General features: G+C 41.3%; 1 protein-coding gene across 6 annotated transcripts in view; it reads right to left on the bottom strand.

Moving 5' to 3' along the window:
* ULK4 (unc-51 like kinase 4) overlaps positions 1-22,414 on the bottom strand; it is a 569,816-nt gene that overhangs the window by 431,471 nt on the left and 115,931 nt on the right. For all 6 annotated transcript variants that reach the window (XM_053903940.1, XM_053903943.1, XM_053903944.1 and 3 more), the window contains one exon: positions 14,569-14,751. In XM_053903940.1, the coding sequence (XP_053759915.1) occupies positions 14,569-14,751 (183 nt within the window). The remainder of the gene's footprint in view (positions 1-14,568; positions 14,752-22,414) is intronic.

The following is a 22,414-nucleotide window of genomic DNA, read 5'->3' as shown; positions in this document are numbered from 1 at the left end:
GCCAGTCTGACTGACTGACTCCCGACAACTAACTGCCCAGGACTCCGTAATTAATTGTAAGCAACATGCACCACCCGTCTAGAACAGTATTAGTCTCACAACACTTAGAGGGTGAAGGCTACAGGTGCAGGCCAAGACTCAGTGCCAAGGCTGAATAATCAAAACTACCTGTAGAGAACCGAAACTGACCTCGGGTCCCTTCAGTTTGCAGCCCACTATGTACTCAGCTTTGAAGGAAATTCACCTTGCCATTCAGTCAACACACCGAAATGTTCCATGTGGAGGGGGAAACAAAAAACAAAAAACCAGACGCCACGTAGGTCTATAAGCAAACCACAGCATGATCAGTTTACATCCAACAATCCACCGGTACTCAGCAGTGATTTCGGAGAGCACACGTCTACCTAACAAAGTTGCCAGGAGGAAATATCCAGGATGCTAGGAATTGGTATATGAAGCATCCGTAACAAAGTAATACCTTCATCAAAATTAAGCAGAAGGATAAAATATCCCTCTGACACATGTCACAAAGACAAAACTAGGAGATGAATAAAAATAATGATGAGGCCGAGAACTTCAACGTTATCGTCTGCAAATCTCAAGAGGGAAAACTGACCTGCTTCCATCACCTGTCACAGATAAAAATCGAAGAGGACAGCCCAGCCGTCAACTGATAATAGCCTCAAGGGAAAAAATGTGGATAACTACATGGACATAATTTTTTCCTGCTTAATACTGATGGAAATAAAACAGGTACTGATTAAATCTACAATTGTTTTTGGGTTACACTTTCCTTAAAGAAGTTTAGCCAGGTATCTGACTAAAATATCTCAAAGAATACATTTATTAATAGAGATGGACTAAAAATATCACAATAGCAACTCAAGGTCTGATGAATATGCATAAATTACCACATTTTAAATGTTTAATTAGCGACCATTGAGTCAGTATGCCTAGTGACTCTGAGAAGAAAAAGAAAACCTGAGTAAACTTGGCATTCAAATGTTTCTAAATTTTACATGCACAAAATTTCTCAGTGCTCTTTCTCGGTACTTCCAAATAACAGAGGTCTACGGCTTCTGGTTCATTATTAATCGCTACTGGGCTACTTGGTCAAAACTCAAAACGTGAAGCAGCAACTTCAGTCAAACTAGACTGCTAAATAAAAATGGACAGCAGCTATTGTCAAAATTAATCAGCAAGGCCAAAAATTTCAGAAGGCAGTATTTCTAGCCAAGAACACTCGGAAGGAAGCCGTTCTTACCAGGGAACATGAACAAACTCACCTGTGAAATAGGATATGCCTTTAAAAATCCATGTTTAAATCTTTAAGCCCCAAAGCATATAAAGTCCAAAGGATGCCTTACCGATTACCCAGCTACCAAGTACGTTCGAGGTCACTTATCTTAGGAAAAACATAACCGAGGCAGATGTTGGAATCTAGGTAACTTAAACAAGTTGATGTGAGTTTTCGAAGTTCAGTTAACTGAAATACAGCAGAGTGGAGTTTCAGGAGTGTTATACGCTTTCAATCTGGTAACATCAACAATCAGGCACCGAGTTTTTACGGCAAGCCCTTTGCTAGAGTCGCTCCAGTGATGAACTCACAAAGCAGTTGACGAGTGCAGCGTAACTTCCATATCCTTACCCCTTTGCCCTGTACGCATCGATATACACAAGTGTGTGTGTACACATGCACGTGTGCTCTTGGATGGATGGAGACAGTCACTGCGGGTTTAGAATGACGCACTATTCTGTCGCCCTGAACATCGTTACTCGGCCTCAGCTTCTTCAAACGCTGTTTGGTTGTCTGCGGTTCATTCTCTGATGGAGGCCTCGGGAAGAGCTCTTGTTCACACACGTACCTGTGGTGTTTACAACAAAGACTCAATGTGACTGAATGTAATACACTTGGCGAACATCTTCTTTTCTTCAAAAATTTAAACACCTTACTCCATTGAGTTCTGACATCAAGGATCACTGCGGCACAATGTCCGATGCCAGCGTAACTGCCGTTCCCTCTAAGTGACTTGCTAAGATGTAAGGTCCTTTTGCTTTGATGCTCAAAGGACTTTTCTCTACAATGTCATAGTACTGCTATTGTAGAATGATTCTCCTAGATACGCCGTGTGTCCTTTTGATTTGTGCATTCAAATACTCATTTTATTCAGGAAAATATTGTCTGGATTGTAGTTGTTAGTATTTGTTCTGTTTCAATAACTTTGTTTTCTTCGTCTTCTGTAGCTAAGACTTTCACTGGGATGCTTTTCACATTTTCCTTCATTTCTTTTTTCATTTTTCGCCTTTCCGTTATTATCCTTACAAGACGAAAGTGTCAGTGCCCACTGCCTTTTGTGTGCCTTTATAAAACTGTCTTCGTTTCTGTTTTTCCTCTTATTTTGGAATCTTTCCTGAAATAAGTTCTTGTACTTTCCCGCAGCCCGCTTCTATCTGATCCACCCTTCCATTTCTGATTTGAACAGTTCTTCCCATAGCTTCCACTCCAAATTTCCTAATTCATCTTAGTTTTTTTAAATATTACATTTTCATGTGCTTTGGGGCCATGTGTTTTCTTTCAATAATCCTTCATTGTCCAGTGGAATGTTATTCAGAACCACTTATTCTTACACTCTTTCATACTATCCTTTCATGGATTTTTGACCACACCCTTTTGCTTTGTTGGTGTCTGAATGAAATGGATTTTCTCGTACTTTTAGGAAGGAGGTTCTACTGTAGACAGTAAGGACAGGCCAGGATAACTTCTTTGTCATTTTTGTGATTTGAAGGCTCCTTCCTGTGTTGTGACTCTGAAACAGTCACAGATAGGGCCTCCTGGAGCCAAATCGACAGCACATTCCCAGAGCTGCCTTACCGACGTCCTCTACACCTTTCCTCTCAGGGTTCCCACCGTATTTAATGTGCACCGTATTTAATGGTTTGTCCAGCGTGGAGTGTTATCCTCCTACAAGAGAGTTTTTCCTTGACTATTTCTGAAAATCTTGAAGGGCTTCAGTTACTCTTGCCCGCTCTGGTCTCCCCAGTCTTCCTGTACTCAGCCACACACCCCAACCTGTAAAGTCTCCCCGACATTCAATGACTCATCTAAGAACCACATGCCAGGTTTTCCACTCTGAGTGGGGAATTTTCTGACAGAGATTGAGCCCTTGCTGGAAATTCCTGGATTGCTCAGTTTCTGGGACTGTCAGAATTCACTCTCTCCTCTCCTCTGCAACCTCCCCAACAGCTGTGGACCCCGCGCTGTCCTTCCCAAGTTCACCACACCAACTCCTATTCTGGTGTTTGGGGAATAACTTGACACCTGTATAAGGAGGTTTGAGAAATCGAAAAAATTCTATGCAAGCAACAGCATTCTTCCTCCCCACATCTACCCCAACAGGAACACACTTATTATATAATGTTTACCCTTGAGTCTTTCTCAGTTTTAACAAAATTCATAAGGGGCTATGATGTTGATGATATCTGAATAATCCTGTAAGATATTATAATCTAAAATCAATTACAGAGCGGCAATCTCAAATATGGAATATGTGAACAAACCGACGACCATATAAATATTTTTAAGTAAGTATCTTGAGCATCTATGTGTATCCTACTCAAAATCCACTCACTGCAACCAGGTTGGCACTATTCTGAACAAGTGCAAAATGACTAGCAAACTCATGAACTGTTTAATACCACTAAATAAAAGCACCAAAGCCTTCCTGAACATCAATCCAAAACATGGACCACCACCCAAAATACCAAAACAAAAAGCCAAGAAGGCATACACAGAAGCTGTGGTCAACCCCCAATCTCATGAATATACCACAGGATCCGGTGTTAAGTTCCTCAAATACTCCGCGTACAAACACTATACCTCTTCCCTCAGAGCACTCTTTCCATCATAGAATAATTTTCCCAATGCTATAGGCTGCAACGTTGTCACTGAAAGCCATGCAATTCCTATGTGAATTTAACAGAATGACACTTTCTGAATCACAAGGCAGAGGGATATCTGGTAGGCTTTTAGATGGCAAATACTATCTTTGAAAACTAAACGTCTTTAAAGAAATGTTTTTTTTTAATTAGCTTGGAATTCTCCCCTTAACTAAATAAGTATGCCTAAAGTCATCTATGAAGACCTGCAAAAACGAAAAGAAGATGACTAATCTTGTGATTTTTAGGACAGAGTAAAGAGGATAAGACACTTTTTCTTATATCCAACGCAAGCAATATTCCAACTAGTAACACAGCCTGTCCCGATGAAACACACTCCTTCTGAGCTCCCCTGAAGTCCTTCATCACATTCCATCTTTGTCTATCATAAAGTACCACATTATCAACCTGCCAGAATATTTCCCTTCAACATATGTTCAAAGGTAGTTGGTTTAATAACTCATACTATTTTCCGTGAGGGATAGAGTTCCTAAAACCCTACATATTCTGAGACTTTCTGTAAGCTTGAAGAACAAATAGGAAAAAAAATACATATTACAGTGTTTCAACCTTCAGTACATTTCTTTTCTTTTTTTAATATTTTTTAATTTTTATTTATTTTTGAGACCAAGAGAGACAGAGCATGAGCGGGGCAGGGGCAGAGAGAGAGGGAGACACAGAATCCGAAGCAGGCTCCGGGCTCCGAGCTGTCAGCACAGAGCCTGACGTGGGGCTCAAACTCGTCAACCACGAGATCATGACCTGCGCCGAAGTCAGACGCTCAACCGACTGAGCCACCCAGGCACCCCCAGTACATTTCTGAACAACAAAGAGGGAAGCTTAGGATCGCAAGATAACCAAAACTCAATAAACGTAAACTAAATGTATATATTTCATTAGTAGTCATATTGTGAGTCAACACCAGAATTTTTTAAGAATTCCTGCACCTCAAAAACCAAATTCATCAATGAATACCTAGGAGAGGTTACGAGGCTCTTCCTTCTAGACCACACTACATATGAGTAAAAACTACCCGTGTGGTAGCCACACTAGCATACCTAACACCACGGCCACGTTCACCACACACACCGTCTCAAGGAGAAAACTACTGAACGTTCCCTAGAGATTATCAGAAACTTTCCAAAAGTGAAGAAAAATGTAAATTGTAACTTCAGGGCTATAACATGAATCCTTTTATTCAAATAATGAAACATTTCAAGGACACAGAAAAAGGTGAAGTGATTTTAACAATCCATTCAACTTTACTAAATCTTGGCATTTAAAAAAAAAAAACCCAAATTCCTTTTTCTTTTTTTTTTTTTTTTTTTTTAAAGAAACAACATATTACAGAGACACAGCTGAAGCTGCTGCCCTCCCTCTATTATGAAAGGTAAAAAGCACTCTCAGACTCTGCTGGTTACGACACAATTATACACCCGTTAAAAATACAGATAATTATTTTTGCCTATTTAAAAAATATTTAAGTTTATTGATTTTTGAGAGAGACAGAGTGTGAGTGGGGGAAGGGCAAAGAGAGACGGAGACACAGAATCTGAAACAGGCTCCAGGCTCTGAGCTGTCAGCTCAGAGCCAACTGTGGGGCTCGAACTCACAAACCGTGAGATCGTGACCTGAGCCCGAGTCAGACGCTTAACCGACTGAGCCACCCAGGCGCCTCTATGTTTGCCTAGTTTAAACTTTGTGTATGTTATTGTATTGTCCATATACTTTTTCAGCTTACCTTTTTCAGTTTTATTTATGAGATTTATCCACATCTTTCTTTCATTTGTTTATTTAAATTCAAGTTAGTTAACATACAATGTAGTATTGGTCTCAGGACTAGAACCCAGTGAGTGATTCATCACTTCTATACAACACCCAGCACGCGTCCCAACAAGTGCCCCCCTTAATGTCTGTCACCCATTTAACCCATCCCCCTACAAATCTCCCCTTCAGCAACCCTCAGTTTGTTCTGTGTATTTAAGAGTATGGGACTCTTAAAAGAACCAATACATTTTCAACCTAGTTCAGTCGTTTTTACTTACTGTATATTGTTCCACCCTATGGACATGTTACAATTTAATTTTCCAATCTCTTGTTGACTTTTAGGTTTCTTGCCACCGTAGGACACTGGAAAAGGCTGTGAGACAAACAACCCTGTTTCTGTGTACGACCGTACAAGGATACACTCCTCATGAAAAGATTTATTGCTGTGCTATGTACATCTTCAGCTTCACTGGACAGTACGAAATTGCACTCCCAAGTGATTACACCACTTCACCCAGGAGGGTTCCTGCTGGCCCCTATCTTCACCAACAACTCTTAGTGGCAGACTTACATTTTTGCCAACCTGAAGTATATGAAACTGACTCATTTTAACCTTCATTCTATTCATCAACATTCAGTGTGAGCATCTTTTCCCGAGATTATGGACCCTTCTAGTTTCTTCTTCTGTGAAGTAACTCTGCATAGACTACATCCATTTTGTCTTGTCTTTTCCTTTTTATGTGTAGTCTATTTTTCATAAGCTGGATGCTAAGCCTTAAGAAAGCTTTCCCTATAGCAAGGTCGCAAAGACAGCCACTTACATTTTCTTTAAAAATTTGTTCAAGTTTCCCTTTTCGTATTTTAGTCTTATGATGTAAGAAAAGAGACCTAACGTCCAAATATCTTCCGAGAGGGGAATGGTTGAATAAAATGCAGTGCATACACTATGAAGCACTGTTTTAAAAGTGAGGTGGGGGCAGGGGGACAAAGAGCCTATCTATAAATGACGATGAAGTGATCTCTGAGATACATTACAACACACACACACACACACACACGGTACAAATGGGCTTCTGCTATCCTTTAGTCTCAAGAAGGGAGAGAATATTTCAATGTCCACCAGAGGTCATTTTAGAGTCAATGCAACATACCGACGCAAAGGACGACCGTGCATCACATTTTCAGCCAGTCTGCTCAGGACCAGGGCTTGCTGGAAAGGCCGCACCCCATGTTGCTCTCGCCACAGCCCCAGCAGCATGGCCCAGGCGCAGGGAGAAAAGAGTCACCCTGGATGGGCGTGGAAGCCACCTTGGCTTAGCCCACAGGCACCAATCTCTCTTGTAACAACTCCACAGATGACAGGTTAGTCGTAGGTTTCCAGAAACACAGAGCTAGAAAGTTTACTGAAAGTCAAATTCTCACACAAAACAGGAAAGGGTTTTCTCAACCCTTTACCCACAGGTAAATACGGGACCACTGGAGGGTAGGGGGCAGGTAGATGAAATGAGATGAAGAGATACAAGTATCTATAAAATAAATAGCACATAATACAAACGTTACACAAATAGAGATAGAGAGATAAATACACAGATATCATCTGTAGAGTAGACTGAACTGAAGCCACTGTTCACTCTTCGTAGCACAAAAGGAACAGCTGGGTCATTAGTGTGTGTCTTCCATTATGAAAACCACCACCAATGAAATGTCTTCAAAAGAAAAAGAAATCTAACTCAAATCTGATCAAACCTTTAAGCCTATACAAGAAACACAGGAGCAACATTTTAAAGGACGCCACACTGTCTATGTTGTTTGCTAGATTCAATCAACAAAATCCAAATGTGGAAAGGCCTGTGAACCGTGACTGTTGTCCTTAACAGATTCATTTCAAGGACTAAAAAAATAAATACAAAAAAAAAAAAAAAAAAAGAGCGAGAGAATCTATAGATTTTTAAAGAGGATTAAGAGAGACAAATCAACATGAAATAGAAAGGAGATACACACACCTTGATCTGATCCCGATTCAAACAATCTAGAAAATAATAATTTATGAGCCAGTGTAGGGATCTCTGATATATGACTGTATTAAAAACTTATTAATTGGTAGGTGTTAAATGATACTGGGAATGTATCTATTTTAAAAGGTTGCTTATCTTCTACAGATATAGATGAGTTACAAACAATACAATGTCCGCGTTTTGCTTCAGAATAACTCAGAGGCAGGAGTGTGTATAAATGAAGTACAAGTGAGAAGGGAGCAGAGATGAGACGACATTCACATGTACTGAAAATTGACGACGCGGATGTGGGCCAATTACATTATTCTCTCAGTGGTTTTCAGGCTTCACACTTCTTACTGAACACACACTCAGACCCACACACAATTATAATACACCCCCATGCACGCACACACACACCCACGCATACCTCCACCCCCATACACACCACATACGCACCCACACACACCCTGCACGCACACACAACCCCACCCCTCACCCAACACCCCCCACACACAAACCCTGTGCACGCACACACACACACAAACACTCACTCTGTGCACACCACAGACACACACACTCCAGTCCCCCTCTAAGACTCTAAGAACCCAGGCTACAGCCCCATCACACTCACAGTAGCCCTTCAGATTTTCGTTTCATCTTCAGGGTTAGCTTCTGGATGTTTCTGTGACATTCCCAAAAAACTCAGTTTTGTCTTTGTAAGGACTATCGAGCATTTTTAAGTTTTTTATAGTGAGAGGGTTTGTGGGGTATCTACTCAGCCATACTAGTATACACAGATACCTTTTAAGATTCTGTTCTTGTTCTGTTCATATTTTCTTAATTCCGCAACCAGTCAGCTTCTACTAGACACCAGGACATCACAAGACACAGATTTTGTAACTGGCATGATTTCTGGACCAAAGTAACAGAGCCACAGCTTTCAACAACCCACAAATAACTTACTGTGGTTCCACGAATTTAAAAGATTATGAAAAGAAGAAAATAAGAATCTGCATGTGGCCTCTAAGTATCCTGGCTGAAATTTTTAGATAGAAAAGTAAACCAAAAGGCATGATGGGACTGCAACCACGCACTTAATACTGCTTGAAACCAAAATATTTTGGCAAATATGAGAGACACATCATCTGGATGCAATGTTACCACACTTTTTACCGGCACTGAGTCTATTTCCAAACATACGTACAACCACAGTGTCTTTTCTATGTAATCTATGAAGGAAAAAGAACTTTTTAAAAATGAGACTAACCTAGTAATTTTACTTAAAAGTTCTCCTCAGGGACTAATTAAGGAAGGCCATGCAAATGGCTTTAGCCATGAGCATGTTCTCCCTGGGAAAATAATGGCAAAAATAATTCTTAGAGGGACAAGAGTGAGCTGCTGGGATAAATGGGGATACCTTAATGTGACAGAATGCGATTACCCTTTAAAAATAATATTGAAGTTATACTCACTTTGACACACATTCCTAACATGTCATTGGAAAGAAAAAATACAGATTACCAACAGTATGGAGTTAGTCCAATTTCTACGAGAAGATTCTAACAGTATGTGTGTGTGGCAGCAGAGAGGAAGGAGTATGTGAATGCATGTGTACACACGTGTATGCATGTGCATGTATCCAGGCACAAGTATGAATTTGAAAGGGATAAAAGATCAGAATTTTTACAGAGTTTAGCTCAGGGAGGTAAGCACTCCAGTCCTCCATATGCTATACATTCTGAATCTTCTATGCTAAACATATAAACCCCAACATTCATAAAAGTTATAAATATAACCTGATAAAAATAAATTAGGATAGCATTACCTACTTTAAGTTTCTTGATATTACAATTAAGGGAAATTGCAATGACCTCACCCAACATCTTTCTCCCCAGTAAAACAGCAGGAAATACATTTATGAACTCCCAAACTCCTCCAGCCCCTGATCTGGAAGATTTACAGGATACATTAACAGCCTGGAAGAACCAGAAAAATAACATTAAAACAGCAACGACAAACAAAAAAGCTTAATAAGGCAAGGATGAATACCTAACCTACATGGTTTGTCTTACATCCATCCAGTCACACCTTCCAGAAGTCTCTTGTTCACAGCCACTCACCCATCTGAACTGTGAAAAAGTTATCAACTCCCTAAGTCTACCAATGATGTAAGAGTTACACACGAAGTACCATTTACCAATGGTTCAAAAAGCGTCCTCAACATATTTGGGGAGAAAAAAAATGGAAAAACCATTTATCATTTTTTGTTTTGCTCAATTTCTCCAGTTACTGGAATATTCATAACACCTGATTTGTGATTCAAGGGAGTCCCCTGTCACCATGGCTGCGATCACTCACTTTTCACATCACAGTGTATGGAACTAACACTTGTTTTGGATAAAGGAATATTCTGCCATTTAGCACATTTATCGGAAAGCCAATCCTTTTGAAGACGATGACACAAAATAAAAAAACAGTGAATCCACGTGGCTGCTGGATAATGGTCGTGTAAAGACAATGATACGCAAGCAGCTAATGCTGGCGACAGGGAAACTGAACAAATTCCTTCAGCATACTGACACCCACTTGAGAACACGAGCATGATTCCGAAGGGGATAATAAGCTGGTTAGTTTAGCTTACGATGAGAACTTGGCTACAGGTGCATAATCCAAATGGAGAGTCAGGTTAATTGCTAACTGCAAATAACTATGAAAACACGCAGAATGCTAATAATCCCAAACTCCACGTTTTATTAGAAGAAAAACATAGCATGGCTCTATTGGCTGCTGGTTAAACTGTAAGTGATTAGTACCGTCATCATCTACCTTTCTAGAGAATAGTCTAGCACTGTCTACGCAGGGCCTTCTAAATGTGGCTAATACCTGTGGTAATCTATTATCGGTGAACACAAAGATGGATAGAACAGCATGTTCACTACATCGGAGACAGTGGAAACCAACAATGAGAGGCAAATGGTTCAACAGTGGGAAAGAATTCAACTGTTGGAAAGCCATGAGATGAAAAACTATACAATGTTTTTTAATGTTCTTGGAGAATATTTAAATGACAATGTACTATCAAGATAAATCTACACATTTTGATCATAATTTTATAAATGTGTACATAAAACACATAGACACACAGACAAAAGACTAAAGAGACAGACCAGGCTGCTAACAGTAATTATCTCTGGGCAGTGAAATTACAGCTGATTTTGTGTCATTCTCTAGTTTCTTCTAAATTTGCTACCCTAAACAGTAATTTCTTGCAATTAAAAGGAATAGCACGAATGCCTTTGGGGACTGATTTTCAACTTTAAAGAGATAATGATACACAGGCGATGGCCCCCAAAAAGAGCATGTGCGGTTGTCCTCCTGTTCAACCGGAAGGAACCCACCCAGTATGTGTTCCCAGGTCCCCTCTTCGTCCACCCATTCTAACCGGTCAACGAGCAAACGCTCAGGACAGAAACTCAACTTAGCAATAGGAAGGTTGGTAAATCTGCCCCTGAAACACACATGTATATTTCTTTAATGCACTTTTCAGTAAAAACACAACTATGGCCACTCTGTCAAAATCTGTGAAGAAGGCTCGTGTCACAACCCTACATGAGCGAGGTCTCCTGCCTGTCCCAGCCTCTTCCCACTGGCCTCCCTTCTCCCCAGCCCCCCCCCCCCCCCCCCCGCCACCAACTCACTAGGTTCAGGTCTGGGGGCCTTCTTTCTCTTTCCAGATCCTCCCACCTCACAGGGAAGCTCAGCTACACAGTTCTTCCCCCAGAACTTCACAGGGCAAACTCCTTCTTGCCATTTAGGGCTCAGCTAGAACATCACCTCCTCAGAGGCCTTCCCTCCCCCCCCCCCCCCCCCGGTAACGATATCTGGCTCCACTCCCTGCACACCGCCTGTTGCAGACACCCTATGTCCTTAAGAGCATTAACACTATCCAAAATTGCCCCACGTCCTTGTTTGTCTGGCATGAGCATTAGCTCTGGCACTTATGCCCTCTACGAACCTGACAAAATTACCCAGCACGCTCAGTTTCCTCCGCAAACACCCCAGGACTCCAAGTCACTAAGTGACCCGTGGTAAATGTTCAATAAATGGTAATTCTTTTCAATTAATAAAAAAAAGAGCGTTATATTTTAAATGAGAATTCACTGCATATTACTGACCTGCCATAGAACCATTTTAAGAATGAAAGGTCGAGAGAGAGAAGATGCACTTTTTCCTATTCTCCACACTAAGGACAACTAAAAATCCTGGACATCGTATATAAAACAAATGTGAGGTGCCTCTGAAAGAGAGAGGAGACAGGTCCTGAGGATCAACATGGCAATGAGTTCACTGGGTTTTCTCTTTGTCTCAGATATCCCAGATTGGGTGCTAGGTAATCCAGGAGCCTAGAAACACCAACAGGCACAAGACACAAGAAAGGCCAGCTCTCTCAAGCCAAAGGATCAAGAAAGGGGCAGCCCAGAAAGATCTAAAACTTTCAAACAACAGCTACTCCACCCCAGCCAAACACCATGGGAAACCACGGCCCCGCCCCTATCAGCAAAGTGAGGAGCCTGGATGCCAACCCCACGCAGAGCCAACACGCTCCCCGCCAGGGCAATTCCAGAAGGGAGCAAGTAGAGAGCTGGCGCTAACATCCCAACCTGGCAGTAACAGCAGCCATTCGCCCCAACCCTGGCGTCAGCACAGATCACGTGGGGAGCCTGGGCCTCCACCCATCAGTAGCAGTAAGGAGGTGCCCTTCCCTCCCCCTGCCGAGACGGCATCAGAGAAGGGAGCGGGAAGCCTGTACCTTGGCACCTGCCACCAGGAATGGGACTCACACCCCCCACCCACAGTGCCAGGGGAGACAGGCCTGAGGAGCACCCCCCACTCCCGCCAGGGGGCCATCAGGGGAGGCCTCGTGGAAAGTGTGGACTCCCACAGCCCAGCAGTAAGGAGGGGCCCTCCATGCCCTGAGGGTGCAACAGAATTCCCCCCGAGAACCTGGATTTCCACCCCAATACGGCAGGCACGAGACACAGCCCTCCTTCCTCTGCCAGTTCCGCGTCAGAGGCGGCCTACTCCCACAGATTTAAACAAAATCCAGTCTTCAAACACAACAACCTAAATGTTTCACGGGCAGAGTTTCAGTTTTCCGAGATGAAAATGTTTTAGAGTGAATATACTCACCACTACTGTGAACTTAAAGATGGTGAAGAGGGTAAATTCTGTATCATGTGATTTCCACCACAATAAATTTTTTCAGTACCAATACTAACGAAAATCAGAAGATTACTTATCAGTCAATACATTTCATCGTTCAACCATTCATTTTGTTATAATATGCGGAATATTAGTTGTGTGTCATAAAAACAATGATAAAAATCATATTCGTCGATGCATACTATTTTATTACCTTTGTGAAATATCATACTTGAAATGAAATCAATCCATGTTTGTGCTCAAGGTGGGGAAAAAAACCCAATCGCTAAAACTCTCGGCCACTCTTATCACAGTTTACACGGTAAAACTACTCAAGCGGTGCTTTTCCTAATAATGTAACAATACTTAATGACTTGGAAAATTTAATAGCAAAAATTAGATACACAGACTGTTAGAAACAAATATGTGTCTCTGAGGCTCCAGCTCCTTAGCAGAATCTGAAGGAGACTGATCAGAGTAAAGGTAAGAGGGAGTTTACTCTCCATCTTGACTTTGACAGATCGAGTTTACTACGTCAATCAATGATTCTTACTTACTGACATTTCCACTTACGTTACAAAAACCAGAATTTAACGTGCAGACCTCAACACAGAAGAACCAAGGCAAAGAGTATATCTAAGTGGTTCCCCTCTATACTTGTTAGTGCCATTACCCTGACTGTGTTCTCAAAACTCCAATATGACCAGTATCTCCCCTCTAAAAAAGGATGATTAGTCCAGTAAGTTTCAAGAACGCCACACGCTACATTCCCCCTGTGAAGATTCATAAAACACATGAGCATATAAAACCCTGGGAAAGGCTGTACAATTATAAAAATATCTTTTGCTTTGACTCAAGCTTTCCAAACACGTCTATACCACCACGGTCCGCTTTTCCTACCTGGTAACACCTCACTCAACACTAACTTTCTAGGACAGGGCTTCTCAAATCATAAAGTTCAAACAAACCACCTAGAGATCTCATTAAAATGTAGATTCAGATTCAGCAGGCCCGAGATGGGGCCCGAGGGGCTGCGTATCCAACCCCCTCCCAGCTGATACCCAGGCTTCTGGTTCGCGGATCACTCTGTAGCAGGCACCAAGAGAAGACACATTGAGGAAGGCTACAGAAGAGACTTCTTTAGAGCCCTGCGGCTTTGTGATCGGAACTGAATATTTAAAAACTCTACCGTATATAAAATAAAGGAATATCAAAGGATTAGAAGGAAACGAAGTTAAAACAGGAGACAAGGAGCTGTCCAGGTGCTTTGTATTAGCCGAGTGTTAGGCAAGTCCAAGTAAGCAGAGAACACAGAGGGACTCTCCCCACAGAAGGCAAAGCACATGGGGAAAGAGACGGGGGCTGAGGAGAAGGAGGCATAAAAAATATTAGCATAGAAGAAAGACTCATAAATTTTCTAACTTTCCATTACGAAAATGGGATACGCGGGCAGAGCCATTTACTGGATTTCTACTTTAATCACTAAAAGACTCTTACAATATCTTCAGATAAATGGCCTGTGGTACAGAGGTTTGGCAAAGTTCAAAAAGGTCCCCTGAGATGAAAAATAAATTCTACAGAGATGATATTACTTGTTTTCTCCTGCCATCGTAATGGTTCAACAACAATTTGTAAAGTATAGTAATAGGTGAAGTCTAAGTCAAACCTTTTCTTGGATTAACCTCTGAAGATGAATCCCACAAGACAACATTGAAGTGAATAAGGTCAACATGTACTGCTGAACTTTGCAGATGGCTGAGGCCAGGGAGTTTATTACTGCGTTCAGTCCCACCTTCTCAATAACATTCTGGAAGGCAGTGGGAGAATGGCGAGTGATTCTACACAAGGCCTGCAAAGACAAGAGAACAGATCTGTCAGACAGCTCCAAGTGCATTAACCAGGCCTCGGGACGATAACACGCTTCTGTACCAAGGAGCAGAGGCTGCTTACCTTGCTCCTTTACTACTTATTTTGGCCTAACAAAGTCAGAAAGTTTCAGCATACTTAAACATGAAACAGTAATCCAGACACCCATAAAAACTAAAGTTGTTGTAAGATAACAGAGACTCTTATGATGAGCATGCAAATTATAAAGGGTTAACTGCAATGACAAACTAACTTGTAAGTTGATATAGAAAAACTTCCCTTGAAGTCATAAAAAACATCAAGTGCCTTCTTTTTGCAGACACTAAACTAAGGGGTGAAAAAATACCCATAAAAATAAATATCTAACATTTATTGTTTAGCATGTGAAACATGATTATCTCAGACTATCTGAATACTATCACATTTAATTCTCCCAATAACATAAGAAAGGTATTACTGTTTACCTATTTTATAGACAATGGAACTAAGGCATAGAATATTTAAGTTACTTGCCCAAAGGCATATAGCTGGTCAGAGGCAAAGCTGGAATTCAAACCAAGATAATCAGACATCTGAGCTTTTCCTAACTCACTCACGAACTATTAGAGATGAGACATATTTATAAAGTAATAGAATTTAATGAGCACCATAACAGAAGTGAGCTCACTGAATTCGTTTGGAAAAGAAGGTAAAGCAGTAAACAACGGCTACGTAGGAAGATGATCTCGAGCCAGTTTTTGAAGGGTAGGGGGGAAGTGGACCAGGTGGAAAAGTAAGCAAATTCTAGCCAGGACCTAACTGTGAGACCTAAAACTATAAAAACCCTTGAAGAAAACACAGGCAGTAATTTCTCCGATATCAGACATAGCAACATTTTTCTAGATAGGTCTCCTGAGGCAAAGGAAACAAAAGGAAAAATAAACTGTTGGGACTACATCGAAATATAAAGTTTCTGCACAGCAAAGGAAACAATCAACAAAACAAAAAGACAACCTACAGAATGGGAAAAGATACTTGCCAATGACCTCTCTGATTAAGGGTTAGTATCCAAAACATATAAAAAACTTACACAGCTCAACACCAAAAAAAAACAAACTAAAAAACGGTCAGAAGACACGAACAGATCTATCTCTAAAGGAGACATCCAGATTGCCAACAGACACATAAGATGCTCAACTTCACTGCTCATCAGGGAAATGCAGATCAAAACCACAATGAGGTATCACCTCACCCGTGTCAGAATGGCTAAAATCAAAGATATAAGAAAAAACAGGAGTTGGCAAGGACGTGGAGAAAAAAGGAACCCTCTTGCAATGTCGGTGGGAATGCAAATTGGTGCAGCCACTGTGGGAAAACTGTACGAAGGTGCCTCAGAAAGCTAAAAATAGAACTACTTTATGATCTAGTAATCACACTATTGGGTATTTACCCAAAGAATACAAAAACACTAATTCAAAGGGATACATGCACCCCTATGTTGACTGTAGCATTATTTACGACAGGCAAGATATGGAAGCAGCCCAAGTGTCCACTGACTGATGGATGGATAAAGATTTGGTATACACACACACACACACACACACACACACACACACACACACAGGAATACTATTCGGTCACAAAAAAAGAATGAAATCTTGCCATTTGCAATGACATGGATGGAGCTAGAGAGTATAATCCTAAGTAAAATAAGCCAGTTAGAGAAAGACAAATACCATATGATGTCACTCATATGCAGAATTTAAGAAACAAATCAGCAAAAGGGGAAAAAAAAAAAAAAAGGAAAGAGAGACAACCAAGAAACAGATTCTTAACTATAGAGAACACACTGATGGCTGCCAGAGGGGAAGGGGGTGGAGGAATGGGGATTAAAGAATACACTTACCATAATGAGCACTGAGTAATATATAGTTGAGTCACTACATTGTACACCTGAAACTAACACAACAGCATATGTGAACTATATGTATACTGGAATTCTTAAATATTAACTTAAAAATAAATTCTAGCCAGAGAGAAGAGAACACGTGTTCACATGGAGACACAGGGAAGCAGAGCATGTTTGAAGAAGGGGAAGTTGATGCTTTGATAACATACTTCAGGTGAAGAAGGAAAAGCAATCAGTAGGAAAGGGGAAAATGTGATGATTCATCTAGAAAAGCAGGATGGAGCCAGAGATGCTCTACCAAACCAGGACTTATGAATTTTGTGCCATAAGCAATCCATGGGAAGACCTCAAAAGTTTTGAAGCAAAAAGGATGGTCATATTCTGGGCGACTCCAAAGAGAAATAAACTTAAGCCAGAAACAGTTTCACAAAAGCATTCATTGTAATTAATGTCCTATAACCTCCTTCTTTCTGATTTATATGTTAAACAGATCTATATAACCTTGATCAATGAAAAGATCAAATATGAGATGAATGGTTACAAATATGTCAAAAAAAAAAGCAAAGGGGAAGGGAAAAGATAAAGATTTCAAAAATATTTTCGACTTCTTGAAAATCTCAGGGAAATGGTGGCTACCAGGGGCCGAGGGGAGCGGAAGATGGGAAAATGTTGGTCAACAAGTACAAACTTCCAGTTTCATGAGTAAGTTCTGGGAATCTAATGTACATCATGGTGATTACAGTTAATAATATTGTTGTATATATGTGAAAGTTGTTAAGAGAATAAATCGTAAATGTCCTCACCACAAAAAAGAAATGGTAATCGTGTGATGTGATGCAGGGGTTAGCTAACACTATGGCGGTAAACATTTTGCAATATATACATGTATCAAATCAACACGTGATACATCTTAAGCTTACACAGTGTTATGTCGATGACATTTCAATGAAGCTAGAAAACAATAATCACTGACTCTATTTCAAACATATACCAAGGATCTGTAATCATTTACAGATAGCCATATCAGAATGAAATACCCAGAAAAAAAAATCAATCTCTACTTTGGACACCTTTCAAATTGTATTTCATTCTCTCCTCGTCCTTCCATGGGAGTTACAGATGGCTAAGTTAGACGTGATGGTTTGGAAACCATTAAAGTACAGTTCTTAAAGTCTAAAGCCCAAATCGTGTATGTTTCAGAAAAGTAGACACTAATATCTGAAAACAGGACTACAAAAAATAAATTCACTAAAAACAAAGCTAGCTGATTCCAGAACATGAAAGTTTTTAAGACTCATTTAAGGGCTCCTGGGTGGCTTAGTGGGTTAAGCATCTAACTGTTGATTTCAGCTCAGGTCATGATCTCAAGGTGGTCATGGGATCCAGCCCCATGTCGGGCTACACACTCATAGTGCAGAACCTTCTTGAAATTCCCTCTCTCCCTCTCTCCCTCCATCTCTCTCTGCCCCTTCCCTGCTTGTGCAGGTGCATGCATGCACTGTCTCAAAATAAATAAACCTAAAATAAAACTCATTTATAAGGTATGTAAGAAGATTGCTGTATATAAAATCAAAACAGAATTATTTCATTACTTAATCCAAGACTTAAAAAGAAACATTTTTGAAGTTTATTTATTGAGAGAGAGACAGAGAGAACCTGAGCAGGTTCCATGTTGTCAGCGTGGACAGCGACATGGGGCTCTGTCTCACAAACTGTGAGATCATGACCTGAGCCAAAATCAAGAGCTGGGACAGGTAACCAACTGAGCCACCCAGGTGCCCCAAAAGAGCATTTTAAATGGAGTCCCTAAAGGTCATGCTACCATCAGAACTTTTGAGCAAGATTAAGGGTTCTCCCAACAGAGACCTCAAGACACAAAAGACTAAGTGTCACTGGCATTTTAAAAACCGTTAGAGCAGTTCGCACAGCAAAACTGACTTTCTGTCAGTACAAAATCCCTACCTGATCATAATGAGGATATTTCTTGGTAAAAGATTTGTCCAGACTACTTCTAAATGTATTCAAACCAATATGAGGGCAACTAGAATGTCTCATCTTCAGAATGCGGCTCAGAAGCCTAACAGACTTTCCATTTTAAAAAGCTCATGCAGAAAATAACCTTTAACCCTCCACTTCTGGATATCAAACACAGTTGAGAGCTTCATGGAGGCTCAGTAGCACATTAGTGCTTGTATTTTCTGAATCAAAAAAATCAAATCTCAACTCTGATCTTCAGTGTTCTGGTTCTGAAATACTTACTTATTAAAACAGTGCTTGAGACTACATTTCAAGACTGGGAAAAAAACACTTCTAGTCCAAAATTCACTTCAAAACATGCCTCAAAAAGAACACTGTGTTACCTCCAGAATTCTTGACAGTCCGCATCATGAAAGCAATTTCTAAGAAATAGACTAAGTCAAAAGTGGAGGCCATACCTCTATTACAAACTTGGACAGAATCACCATGGAATAAAAACTTTAAAAACGATTTCTAGTTTGCCTTTTGAATGTTGTTTTTTTTTAACGTCCTATCAAAATTACCTTGGGAGCTTCTCTAAACTACACACATTCTCATCTGATTCCTAAAGAGATCTTATGATATATCACAATAGGGGCAAGGAGTGTATAAAGTGGAGGAAGTTGTCAGTGTTGCTTGAAAAGCTCCCCGCCAACCCCAGGGAAAACCACCATGCTATAGGATTCTTCACTTTTTACCCCCTTCATCTCAGCCCATTAGTAATTATGTTTACTCCAGTTATCTCTCTCATAGTCTCCATCTTACTCGATCTAACTCTACGGGCTTCTCTGGTTCCCACGATGGTTAACAGAGAGAGAGATTCCCTATAACCCTAATTCTAGTGATCGTTTTTATCCAATCAATACATTTCCTAAGTCAGGTCCACTCCACCCAATAACCAATCCCTAAGCCAAGGAGGCATTCCTGAGTGGGAAGGTATAAGGGAAGCTCTGGGACCAAGAGATGACCAGGAGAACTGGGTGAGAAATGGGTAAGAAAATCAGTGACAAAGGCAGCAGACACAGACTGTTATAAGAGGACAAGAAGCAGACTGGCGCCCCAACAGTGAGTACCTTTCTTCTCCAGCCAGAGCTCATGCATTCCTCTGGTTAATAGAGACCTACCAAGTACCCATCACATGTGCTGACGAAGGGCACAAGAGGGAAAGGGCTCCTACCTTCCAGGAGTAACACTAATGGGGAAAAATCGTGCTTATATACATTACATAAATACAGCTATAGTCATTGCTATGAGCAAAACTACAGAGAGATTCGAGGGGCCAGGAGATGTGCTACCAGAGGGACGCCTGGGTGGCTCAGTCAGTAAAGCACCCAACTTCAGCCCAGGTCATTGTCTCATGATTCATGAGTTCAAGCCCCTCGTTGGGCTCTGTGCTGACTGCTCAGATAGCTAAGGTAACTAATTTATGTAGCAAGATGTGTTACCTGCTTAAATAACAAATATTGCCCTGAAAGTGAAAGCACTCACCAATTCTGAACTTCTGTTTGTGCCAATCCTTTAAGAAAAATGGTGGAAAGCTGTTGAAAAGTTGCAGCAGAGAAGAGAGAGGAGACGTGTTTTCATGAAGTGCGCTCTGTGTGGACAGTGATGTCGGTGGGGCAAACTGACCGTGGGAAGCCAGTGAGGAGGCCACTCCAGTGGGCCAGGAGAAAGATGGTGGGGCCTGGACTATGGCGGCAGCAACAGAGTTGCAGGGAGAGGTAGACGGGGCCAGACGGAGACTCAGGAATGAGCATCCCAGGACAGGTTAAGTAGCTGCATGTGAGCACGGAAGCAGAAGGAGTTAAGAGAAGAGACCCTTCGTTTTCCCTAATCCACCTCCTCTATCTTCCCCTCCCAAGGTTCAATATGTCAGAGTCTGAGGAGAGGGGGCAGCGAGGGGAAAGGGGCAACGCTGCACCAGTGGCAGTGACAAAGAAGACAGAGGATGACACAGCGGAGGTGGCCAGAGGGGATGGGCCTGTTCACAGAACAAATAAATTCACTCACTGAGTGAACAAATCAGTATAGATACTGAGAATCACAGAAACCAGGTTTGTCTCTGAGAAAGGATTTACAAACATGGAAAATGAGAAGGCCAGAAAGAATCTTAAGGTATTGGATTAAAATCGGAAGTGTCGATGTGAAAGCATGAGTTTTGTTCCACATATGTACAATGGTACACACACACACACACACACACACGCATTTACAAATGCATGTTTATGTATGGATATATTTTTTCCAAGTTTGAATTTTCAGAAGGCCTAGAAACAAAGACACCTCATAGCAGTAAGCACAAAGAGCACTCAGATCCTGTCCTCTAAATACCAAAGGTTGCCCGAAGAAATGATTGATTCCAGAGCTAGCGGAGAGCAAGTACAAATTAAGCCAGAACATTGTGTGGTGTCAGAAGATAATGAAGGGCTCAAACAATGATAGAAGTAGGTCCACAGGACACAGAAGCCAGCTTGAAGGGATGACACTGGCCAGATCTAGGATGACTTCAGCATCCAAACAAACAATCCAAATAACAGAAGCAGGAGTGTCACATTAAGACCCACTGAAGTTATTCATCACAATAATGGCAGAAATGCATACATACACACGTGTGGGAGAACGGAAAGAGCTTCCTCACAATAGAGTACCAAAAAATACCAAAGGCCTGTGTTTCCACAGCTCATGAGGTAGGATTTTCACATTTTCAAAGAGGTGTAGAAAACAAAACAGAAAGAATGTGTAACAGAGACTGTACGTGGCCTACAAAGCCCAAGATATTTATTATCTGATCCTTTTACAGAACGTGTCCGCCAACCTCTGACAGAGAAGGAATAATATACACAGATGATCCTCGCACAGCAGCCCTCCTCAACGTTGCTGGGGGGGCTTCATGAGGAAGCGGCACACAGACCCGGTTGGAGCCTCCCCTACAAAACCAAAGCCCCATATTCTTTAAAACTGTCAAGGACATGAAGTACAAAAAAAAGACCGAGGAACTGTTTCATACTGGAGGAGGTTCAAGAGATAGAAAAACAATACACAACACAGGATACTGAATAAGAGCCTGGAGCTAAGGTAAGTGAGAATTTTGGGGGACGACTTGAAACATTTCACTGAAAAATTAATGACTCAGAAAAGTGCTAGAACAAAATATAAGAGGGGCACCTGGCTGGCTCAGTTGATTAAGCATCCAGCTCTGGATTTCGGCTCGGGTCATGATCTCACGGTTTGTGGGACAGAGCCCCCACGTGGGCTCTGCACCGACAGCACAGAGCCTGCTTGGGATTCTCTCTCTCCCTCTCTCTGCCCCTCTCCCACCGTGTGCTCTCTCTCAAAAAGTAAGCAAGTAGACCTATTTTTAAGTTAAAAAAATATATATATGTATATACCCCAAAACGAACGTGTGAAATTTAATAGCTCAGGTAAAGAAAGGGCTAGAAGGCACACAACTTAGGCGGGAACTGGAAAAAAACTTAACCAAGAAAAGAAACCACGCTCAAGTATAAAGATGAAAATGACATAAACCCAACAGGGGCGCCTGTCAGTTAAGCGTCCAGCTCTGGATTTCGGCTTAGGTCATGATCTCGCAGTTCATGAGTCTGAGCCCTTCACCAGGTTCTGTGCTGACAGCTCAAGGCCTGGAGCCTTCTACGGATTCTGTATCACCCTCTCTCTCTGCCCTGCCCCCACTCATGCTCCTTCTCAAAAATAAACATTCAAAAATAATAATAAAAGAAAATAA

Source organism: Panthera pardus, unplaced genomic scaffold (assembly GCF_024362965.1).
Source record: "Panthera pardus isolate Hobbes unplaced genomic scaffold, ASM2436296v1 HiC_scaffold_16, whole genome shotgun sequence".
In the NCBI taxonomy this organism is placed as follows: domain Eukaryota; kingdom Metazoa; phylum Chordata; class Mammalia; order Carnivora; family Felidae; genus Panthera; species Panthera pardus.
This window is presented reverse-complemented; position numbering and strand designations above follow the sequence as displayed.